This window comes from Talpa europaea (genome assembly GCF_964194135.1).
Source record: "Talpa europaea genome assembly, chromosome: 9".
NCBI classification, from domain to species: Eukaryota; Metazoa; Chordata; class Mammalia; order Eulipotyphla; family Talpidae; genus Talpa; species Talpa europaea.
The window spans coordinates 10,991,346-11,001,624 of NC_140076.1; the positions used below are offsets into that span (position 1 = coordinate 10,991,346).

The 10,279-nt window shown below is 57.0% G+C and overlaps 1 protein-coding gene across 1 annotated transcript; it reads right to left on the bottom strand.

The window, feature by feature from the left end:
• Window positions 1-7,837: 7,837 nt before the first annotated feature.
• On the bottom strand, window positions 7,838-9,851 carry CAMK2N1 (calcium/calmodulin dependent protein kinase II inhibitor 1; the record flags this gene model as incomplete). The annotated part of the gene is made up of 2 exons (XM_084242135.1): window positions 7,838-8,280; window positions 9,686-9,851. The coding sequence occupies 2 exons, from the start codon at window positions 9,849-9,851 to the stop codon at window positions 8,210-8,212; spliced, it is 237 nt and encodes a 78-aa protein (XP_084098261.1). The 3' UTR covers window positions 7,838-8,209.
• Window positions 9,852-10,279: the final 428 nt, after the last annotated feature.

The following is a 10,279-nucleotide window of genomic DNA, read 5'->3' on the forward strand; positions in this document are numbered from 1 at the left end:
GAGCCACACTCGGGCTGGGCCTCCCCTTGGAGCTTCTACCTGACCCAGGGCAGGTGACTCAAACCTCCGAGGCCTCTGTTTCTTGTCTGCGGGGTGGGGGCAGCCACAGTGCCCCTCAAGGGTAGGATTGCAAGGAATTAAACAAGGACCCCCGGGTGAAGGCAAGAGGAGGCCAGAACCCCTGCCCCAGGTTCCCTTGGCCGCACAGCTGAGCTTTTGGAGGGCAGGAAGGGGGGCGCTGCAGCCAGCCAGGAAGAGAGAAAGTGGGGGGGCTAGGCGGAGGCCGCGGGGCAGGCCGCCTGCCGGTAAATAATTCACAGAGATGAACTGGAGATAGTGCGGCTTCTTGGGGATTGAGTTCAGGTGGGAGGAGGCCCCGACGGCGGCAGGGGACTCTGGTGTCCCCCGTCTGAGAGGGGAGACCTCACAGGGCTCGCTCTGCCGGGAACGCAGCCCCAGGTGCCCGCTGGGGGCCACTCCCTGCCGCTGGCGGGAGCTCCCCGGAACTGCCCCGCGGGGCCGCCAGCCTGGCCCGCTGCCTCCGCCCCGCCGTCCCCATGGCAACCGGCTGGCCTGGTCCAGGGTTCATGGCCAACCGGATCCTCAGCCTCCCCTCCCCCGTGGCCTGTGGGAGGACCGGCTGCCAACAGCCCTAGAAAGCTCTCGTCCCACCCACCCTCCACCCCCCACAGCGAAGCATTGCAACCAGGTCTTTGGGGTCTACCTTCCTGGGTCTCAGTCCCAGCTCCACGTGGGACTTTCTAGCTGTCTGACCCTACGCAGGTGACTTTGCTGCCCTGTGCCTCAGTTTCCCCTAATTGTAAACGGGGGCCAGTAATAACAGTAAGGGCCTTCTGAGGTGGTTGTGAAAATTAAATGAATTGAATGCAGTAACTTGGCTTCCAGTGCCCATAAATAGTATTTGCCATACTGAGAAATGGAGTCTGGGAAAGCAAGATGCAAGTGGGGGGGTGACCCCCCCCACAGTGTGTTTTTGGCACGTTTGAGATTAAGCAATGGCCATTGTGAAAAGCAATGGCCAGTCCTTCGTAAGACTGTGGGTGCAGCAGCACCCTGTTGGGGTTTCCCAGGGCTGCTCCTAAGCTTCCTATGGGCCGCCTCCCACCCCTCCCCACCTCGCTGTCTTGCAACCGTCACTGACTAGGCAGTGAGGTCCCTGAAGGCCGGAAGAGGCCCTGCTTTAGCCAGCCCTGTCTCCCCAGTGCCAAGCACAGCACCCACTCTGCCCCACACCTGGTGAGTGAGATGTTAAATGAATATGGATTTAGTTAATTTATTAGTTAATTTCCTTTACACAAACACCCTCCCAGAGCTCTTAGCCATCCGGCTCTCTGCCTTACATGAAGTCCCATTCCCTAACAGCTTCCTGTCATCACTGCTGGCCCCCAGCCCACCCCACCCCCATGGCCACTCTGTTAGGATTTCCATGGCACACTTCCCAGGTCCTCCTCCTTCTCCCTTCAGCCTGTCCTCCCTGACCTCCCTTCCCTTCAGTGACCCTTTGTCCTCAAAACAGCTGTTTCTGGGTCAAGGATCTTCTTCCAGGCCCCTGGATGTGCACCGCCCCTGGGGTTAAGGGCAAACCTCCAGTGTGAGGGGTAACAAGAGAAACTAAATCTTCTTCCCAGTAAGGGAGGGGTTGGGGTGGTGAGGCCGGGCTGTCCTTCTAAGATTTGCCAGCGAAGTCAGTGGTGGGGGCTGCAGACAAGCCCTCTGTCCCTGGGGGCCACCCCACAAGCTCCAGCCCAGCTGCCAGGTTTCCCGGGATACAGCCTGGTCACTGAGGATTTATTTTTGCATATGGTTTGGGAGAATCTCTGTTGTTGGAATAATGACAACTTTTTTCCCCCCCTCTTCTTCCCTCCAATAGGCAGATTTTATAAACCAGAGCAGCTGCCTGAAGGTTTCCAAGAGAAAATTCTGCACAGTTTCTAACCAGGGTGACAGTTCCCCTCCACAGGAAGTTGCTTTTATTAAGTCTCTCTTTCTCTCTCTCTCTCTCTCTCTCTCTCTCTCTATCTCTTTTTTTGTAAGACTCCATCTCTGGGTCATCAGCCAGCACTTTGGGCCTTGTGGGCATTTTTGTTTTCCCCGGTTTGCCTGGAACTTGTGATTACATCTAAACCACGGTGGACTTGCCCAACACAGGGGCAAAGGTTGAGGCCTAGCTCAATTCCCCTGGGCAGAAGAATCCCAAATAATTTATGGAGATACCCCCCCTCAAGAGGGGGAACATAGCTCCTCCCCCATCCAAGTGTGGGTTATTATAGGCAGTAAGAATAGGGGGCTCTGCTCTAAATGGTCAGCTATATCCAGGACCCCAGAAAACACTTGGCAGAGCACATAAACCCCAGGCAAAGCCAGGAAATCCCCAGAGGGGAGAAGGCAATCCCCCACCTCAACGTACAGGCAAGGAGAGGAAGTGCCTAGAAGGGAGATTCAGGCCTCCCTCCCCAACCTGCTGCCAGGGCAGATAAAACTGCACCCTAGGGGGACTGACTTAGAAACTCCTGCCTGCACTGGCAGCGGGAGCACCTACACAGTAACCCCAGAAAGGGAGGGGAATGAGCAACTCTCTGTACCCTACTCAAGCCAGGAGCCCCCCACCATTCTTCGAGGCTGTTCTTCCCTGGACTCTACCCTCCCAGACCTCTTCTTGAGTACACTGTCTCTAAATAAAATTTACTTTGCTTTGCTTAGAGGTGGCTTTGAATTCTTTCATGGCCATAGTCAAGAACCAAAGAACCCCAAAGCCCAGGAACAGATTACACCTACAATTTCCTTCCAATTATGAAAGTATGGAAAGGGGGAAAGAAAGAGCAACTTTGCAAAGAGAGAGAAACTTGACAAACGCATCTTCAGCCAGTGATCAAGGTCAACTGCAGAAGTCAGGGTGATGTGATGAGGATGGTACTCGCCTCTGTGGCCTTCCTCCGAAACCCATAACTGATGAAACCATCAGAGAAATCCCAAGGAGGGAGTGTCCACTAAATGCCCATCTAAATCACACAGTCTGAGAAACTATCACAGCCGAGGGGAGCTCCGGGGAGCCCCGGGGGCTCAGTGTACTGGGTGGGATCCTGGAAAAGTAGAGGACATTAGCTGACAACAAATGATCTGGGGTGTTCAGTGACTCGGATTGTTCTGACCTGGGTTCCTTAGTTGTGAAAAAGGCACCACGGTAATGTCCGGTGTTAACAACAGAAGAAGTGGGGCTGGGCCGGGGGCTGGGCCAGGGGCTGCTGCAAGCGTGCACTGTCTTTGCAACTTTTCTGTGAATCTAAAACTATTCTAAAGTGAAAGTGTCTTTTTTTTTTTTTTTTGAAAGCTTCTATTTTAACAAGTGGGTCATGTGTTTGCATTTCAGGCAATCCCAAGACCTCCTCTGCGGCCAGCGTTTAGATCTGAGCTACTGAGCTACTGACTTAGAGGGTGGGCCCTCCCTTGCCCCCACCCTCATTGCCCTGGGCACCATCATCATTTTCAAGCCACAGGAAAACTCTCATTTCTCACCCTTATATGCCCAGCTAGCCTGGCACAGCACGTGGCCCATAGTAGGTGCCTCGTTGATATTTGTCAAATGAATAAAACTTGAGGGGGATCTGTTGAAGGAGGGGACCCAAGCAGAAAGCCCTATGCAGAGCAAGAAGTCAGTACCTGTAAATCAATCCAGAGAAGGGGGTGCCTGGCGATCTGGTCAGAGGGGCAGGAGGCTTCTCTTGACGCTGTCTTTGGTGAGGAAGCCGGAGATTGACTTAGGATTGTATTGACATTTATTGGGGGCTTTGGGGAGCTGACCCCCTCCCCACCCATGGTGATTCTTCCACTGCCCTCGGCACCCTCAGGGTGGCAACTCCGGGCTGTAACATCATCTGCAAAGAAGTTTCAAGCAACAGGCACTGTTTGCTGGGTCTTGAAAGTCCACTGGGGCCTCCCCTGGTGGCGCAGCGGTGAGCGCTGGGTTGCGAGGCTGCCCGCAGCCTCTGCAGCACCAGTTCAATCCCTAGCCGCCAGTGAGGGTCCCACACACACAAAAAAAGTCTATTGCCTGCCACCTCGCAGGCCTTTGTGCCCATGTTCGGGGCTACCACGCTTGTGCTGAATCCAGTGTGGAGAGGGGTTCCCTATGACCCCCTGTGCAGTCAGCATTGTCATCATCTTCAGTTTAAAGAAGAGGAAACAGAGGTCCAAACTGCTTAAGAAACAGCCGTGAGTCGCAATGAGAAAGCAAAGGAGACAGGTTTCAAATCCGAATCGTCTTAAGGCCCAGACCACTGCCCTTTACTCTCCCACAACCGGCGGCCAGTCTGCCTCTCCCAGTGACCCTCGGGCCGGGGCCCCTGCTCCCAGTCTTCTGCAGGGGCTCCCTCTCACTCCTGTGGCTCCCACACAGCAAGCATTTTCAAGTCTTTCTTTGAAGGTGCTTTTTTCCCCTTCAAGGTGCTTTCTGATATTCCTCCCGGCTGTCCGCCTGGACAGGGCACGGAAGCAGAATGCAAGAAGATGCGTGCTTATTACAAGCATTCAATTAATGAAGTTTGAATAATGCAGCCTGGATGCTGGATCGATGGATGCCTGTGGGCTTGGAGACACCCTCCCCCACCTCAGGTTTTCAATTGCCTTTTCCATTTTTATTGCTTCTCACCAGATACTTCAAACATATCCCGCGCTTGGTATAATTTGATATCTGCCCAGTCCCCAAAGCGCTTTCTTAACAAATGTTTACCCCAATGCTAGAGTGTATTGAAAAGATTTATATTCCCGTTTGTTGAGTGGAGTCCTCGGGAAAGGCAGGTTGTCTTCCAGGGCCCCGCGGCCTCCAGCAGGATGGTTAATACATCACTTATTAAAATGGACCCAGAGCCTGGGTGGAGGGCTCCCCAGCTCCCCCTTCCTAGCAGAGGCTCCAGCCTCCTAGCCCGCCCCACCCAAGCCCTGCCTTCTTTCTGACCCTTACAAAGGTGGGTGGTGGGCAGAAGGGTCAGAGAACAGCGCCTCAAAACAACCAACAGAAGGAACTTGGAAGGCTGAAGACCAATGGCTGCAGCTAGGACCCAGCCTGGCCTGGAGTCAGAAGACTCTGCGTGCCCATCCTGGACCATGGGCTCTGAGTTCGAGTCCTGCATCAGAGACTTAGCAACTGAGACACCTCATTCAAATTCCTCACCTTCTCTGAGCCCTGCGTGGTCGTGATAACGATAATGCTGACTTCACAGGGCTGTTGTGAGCCAGTCATACACCCAAAGCTCAGTGAATATAGATGTTGCCTGGTCTTTTTAGCCCCTCTGGGGTGCTGCTAATGGGTGTCAATCACTGCTGGTTTCCAGGGTTGCTGGGGCCATTACGTGAGGGAAGGGAAGGGCAAGCACTTTATAATTGCACAGTGCTTTCCTCAGGTGAGTGGTCATTACTCTGGGTGCAAACAGAGACCGTGCCTTCTGGGAGAATCTTCTCTCATGGCTCCAACCCCAAACAGAAGCTGTGCCTGCCCCTGTCTGCGTAGCACCCTTCTGCCTTGTGGGGAGATCTCCTGGGGGAGATCCTTGTGTTCAAAGGCCCATAAGCTCCAAAGCACTGGGATTCCTGGGGAGTCAGCAGGGGAGAGCCTGGCTCATCTGTGAAACAGACTCACACAACTGAGAGAGTCAAGCTGGCCTCCCCAACCGGCCTCCTGGCACAGCCCGCTCCAGCTTGACACCACTGCTAATAATGACTGATAGGATGACGAGCCCTATGAGGAGCTCTGCCGTGTCCTCAGGCAGATCTGGGCTCCCCCTGCCTGGAAGGGGGATGAGACATCACTCCTCCCCCTGGGCCTCTGGAGCCCCCCCTCCAGCCCTGTCTTACCTGATGTCTGAGTCACACTCAGGCTCCTGTCACTGTGAGCCGTGTTGTGACTCCATGCCTGACAGTTTTACAACAAACACATTAAAAGCTCCCAGCACTGGGGCTTCTGGGTGCTAAACAATCCAGAAGAAAAACCTCTCCCAGCCCTTTTTCTGGCAAAATCCTCCCATCCTCTTGTCCCCTAGGGGCCACTCCACCATAACCTTCCCAACCACAGAAAGGGACTGAGGTTTGCTTTTTTTTTTTTTTGAAAAGATTTATTTATTTATGCATACAAGAACTAGGGTGTAAGCCAGAGGTGCAGGGCGGGGAGGGGGGGCGGTGAGAGGATTCACCAGAGACAGAGTGGGGAACAGAATAGGTGGATCCACTGAAATACACTGCTGAGGGGAGCAGCGGGCAGGGTAGGAGAGGTCTGCCGCGCCATGTGGGTAGCTCCCTGGCTGGGGATCGAACTCGTGCTGCAGTGGCTGCCAATAGCCTGATAGCGCTGTCTTTAACCCCTGTGATACCAGGGAGGCCCTGCCTTTTTTTTTTTTTTTTAATGAGCTTTTTCCTGCAGTGATTGGAGAAAAGTTGCCAAGTGGGGAGGGCTGCGACCTCACAGCTGTGGGTCCCAGAAAATCCCACTGGGCTCATCCCCTCAAAGGTACAGGTGCGGCGGACAGGACAGGCACCACTCAGGACAGGTGACCCTGGGAGTTGCGTGTGGCCTCCCAGCAGCTCTGAGATAGGGGCTGCGTTATCTCCACCTTGCAGACTTGGAAACTGAGATTTAAAGAAGGGTGCCTGCTCAAGTCTACAGAGCAGGGAATTGAAGGAGCTGAGATTTGCCTCTAAGTCTGCCAGCCTCCAAACACAGGGCCCCCCTTGTTCCTGCTCCCCAGAGATGGCAGAAACCTCAGAGGAACAGGGAGAGCCTGCGCAAAGCCAAATGAAGTCCAGCGCCGGCCTTGCCGCTGCACTCCTTTCTCCCATCGCTTGAGCCCACCCTACATAGTGCCCTCCACGCCTTGCTCTGCCTCCAGACCACAACTACAGGTGCCTCCTTCCTCTCTGCAAGCAGCAGCCAAACAGCAAGTCCCCGGGAACCAAGGCAGAGAAAAGAGGAGCGAGACACAGGAACAGTTCTTTTATTGTACATTGGAGAGATAGCCCTGTGTGCTGGTCAAAGGTGCAACATACAGAATATCGAGTTAAGAAAAGAGGGGCCAGGGGAGGGAAGGAAGAAACCTCTTGAGGTCCAAAGTTGCAAACAAAAAATGGTAAAAGATTTCCTCACGCAAGAGGCATTTTTGCAAATACCATGCAAAACAGGCAGCTGGTGTGCCTTAAGAGAACCCTATAAATAACAGAAAAGACACTCCAAGCATTCCTGTACGTGGACTCAGAGCACAGGGAAAAGAAAGGAAACCAAAATGCCTTTTGGCATTTCAAGATATTTGGCACTCTTGTGATTACATTTTTTTTACAGTCCATTAAAGAGAATAAACTGACACAATATTAGAGAAAAAAACAGGCTGCTCACACAACAGACTGCAGGGAGAGGTTAGAAAAAGCTCAAGCATTTTTTTTTCTTTGTTTTTCATGGGTTTTTTTCCTTGACATATAAAATGTGTCCATTTGCATTAACTTGGGCAAATAGCTTGCAGCGACAAAGAAACACAAGCTTTACAATTCATTTTAAAATAAAACAAGGATCCTTTCTGTGTATCCTTCTTTAGAAAAGTTCTCTTCTTATTTTCAACATGTCCTGATAACTTCAAAAGCTAACCAAAATAAAACAGAGTATCTATAGAGATCACTTTCTGATTTTTTTTGTACATCCAAGGATAACAACATAAAAAAATAAAACTGGACAGCATTTCACATCCAAGTGCACAGAATCATTTTCTCAAGATTAAATAATGTAAACATCCGGAACAGCCAAATCAGCGAAGAATGCCAACACCCCCAAAACACTCGGTGTTGCTGTTTCATTATTTAAGTGGTTCAAAATCCAGATCTATAATTGCGCAAATTCACTGTATAGAAAAAAAAATGGATATTAATTTTGACAAATAGCTGCAACTGAGACTTCTTTTATTTCTTTACACGTGTGTATATAGTGATTTTTTAATTTTTTTTTTTAATTTTTATTTTTGCAGAGAAGCCCAGAGCCTCCTCCTTCTCACGCCTCATCTGTCTCCCGGCCTGACAAGAGACACAGGTTGTTGACTCCATCCTGGGTAGCGAGCTAGTCACCAGCTGCAACGTGCTTTCTCTTTTCATGCTTTTTGCCAATAACTGTTACGCCGTTCTTACTCTTATTCTCTCCCTTAACTCATTGTCTTTGGGGGAGTTAAACACCGGGAGGTGCCTTGTCTGTCATATTTTTCAGCACGTCATCAATCCTATCATCTTCAATAACAACTGCAAAAAAGGGGGAGAAAAGGAAAAGTGAGCTTGCTGGGGCCCTGCCTGGGGGTCTCCACGTCTGGCATTGAGCTGGGTGGGAGGGACCCTGGCCTGTGGACAGCGCCCCATCCACTTAGGCTTGGACTGGGGTCCCTTCGACGCTTTCCTCTGAACCACCCAGCTGCCCCCCATCCCCAAGCTGGGTCCCAGAAAAGGAGGCAGGGAGGGCGCAAGACGCGCTGCCCAGGCTCGCGTGGCCGCGTCCTCACCCCACCGCGCCCCCGGGAAGCGTTTATTTAGAAAGAAGGTGCCCCAGGAGGGGAGGGGGAAGGAGCCCCAGTCTGGAACCCCCTGGGATGCCCAGAGCGCGGCGCAGGTAACCAAGGCTGGGCGCAGGCGTGCGGGGCCCGGGGAGGGCGCCGGGGACCACGGCGCGCGGCCCGGGGAGGGCTCTGGCCTCGCCTGCGCTCTGGCCTCGCCTGGGCCGGCGCCCCCCTCGCGTGCGCCCTCTGGGTGCCCGCCCGCGGGCTCGGCCTCGGCTCCCACTGCGGCCACAGGGCCGGAGCCTCCCCCTGGGAGGCCGCCCCGCGTCGTCTCCTCCAGCCCCGTCCGTCTCCGCCGGGACTCGCCCTCGCAGCCCCTCGCCCGCCCCGGCGCGTTGGTCCCCCGCGAGGGCTCCGGGGCTCCGGCCGGGGGGCGGCCGCCCGCGCCGCGCCAGCTGCTTCTCCGCCGCTCCCGGACTTTCGCCCCCGGCTCGCGGGCTCTCCCGCCCGGCCCCTCTCCGAGCTTTGTCTCGGCTGTTGCCCATCTCGGTCCTCCCCCGCCCCCCACCCGCCTCCCCCCGGCTCCGCGTCTCCGTCTCTCCCGCAGCTGTCGGTCTCCCCCATTGTCCCCGCGCCCCGGGGCTCCTCGCCGGCCCCCGCGCCGGGTCCCTCCGGGGCTTTCCCAACTCCGCGCCCGGCGCCCGCCGGGCAAACCCTCCCCCGCCGAGTACAATGAACACCCCGCGCGGCGCGAGAGCCCCTCTCCTCCCCCCGGAACGGGGTCCTCCCCCCCAGCTCCCCGCTCCGTCTCTTGGGGAGCCCCGGGGACCCCTTCCCCCGCTGGGGAGCGAGCGCAGCTGCGCCCACACTGCGCAAAAGGGGCGGCGGGGGGATCAAAGGGCGAACTTGGGCGCGGGCGCGACCTCCCGGCCCCCGCCGCCCCCAGAAGCCGCCACGCCCCCCCGGCGACCCCCGGAGACGAGGCCGGGCCGGGGGGTTCCCGCGGCCGCGGCGAGCCGGACCCGCAGTGCGGGATCCCGCCGTTCTGCGCGATGGGACTCCACTGGGTCGGAACCGGCTCCGCGCGCGAGACCCCGGCGGGGCTCCGCGGGCCTCGCCGCCGGGAAGGGGGTGTCGGGAGCGAACCGCGGACTCACCCCGCTTGCTCCGGCCGATCTGGCCCAGCTTGGGCGGCCGCTTGTTCTGCGCGGCGCCGAAGAAGTTGCTGGAGTCCTGCAGGCGGCAGGAGAAGATCTGGCCCACGTCGCCGCCGTCGCCGTAGGGGCTCAGCTTCTCGTCGCCGAAGGGCAGCACCTCCGACATGGTCGCGTCCGGGGGCCCCGCGGCGGCGCCTCCTCCGCCCGCGTCCCCGCCCGCGGAGGTCAGGTCAGCGGCGCTGGGGCCGGGGCGGCCGGCCGGGACGGCCCGGGGGGCGCGGGCAGGGCCGAGGGGCGCGGGGCGAGGCGCAGCCGCCGGGCGGCCGGGAGCGCCCACAGCTGCCGCGCTGCGCTGCGCTCGGCGGGCGGAGTGGCGGCGGCTGCGGCGGGCGCGGGACTCGCCTCCTCGGCGCGGCGCGGGCGCGGGCGCGGGCGGGGCCGGGCGGGCGGGGCCGGAGCCGGGAGGGGCGGGCGCCCGGCGGGCCCGAGGGCGCGGGGCCGGGGGCGCACCCCGGGGAGCGGCGGGCAGGGCGGGCGGCGGGTGCGGGCGGCGGCGCCGGCTCGCGGAGGCTGACTGGGGAGCGCGCCGCGGGC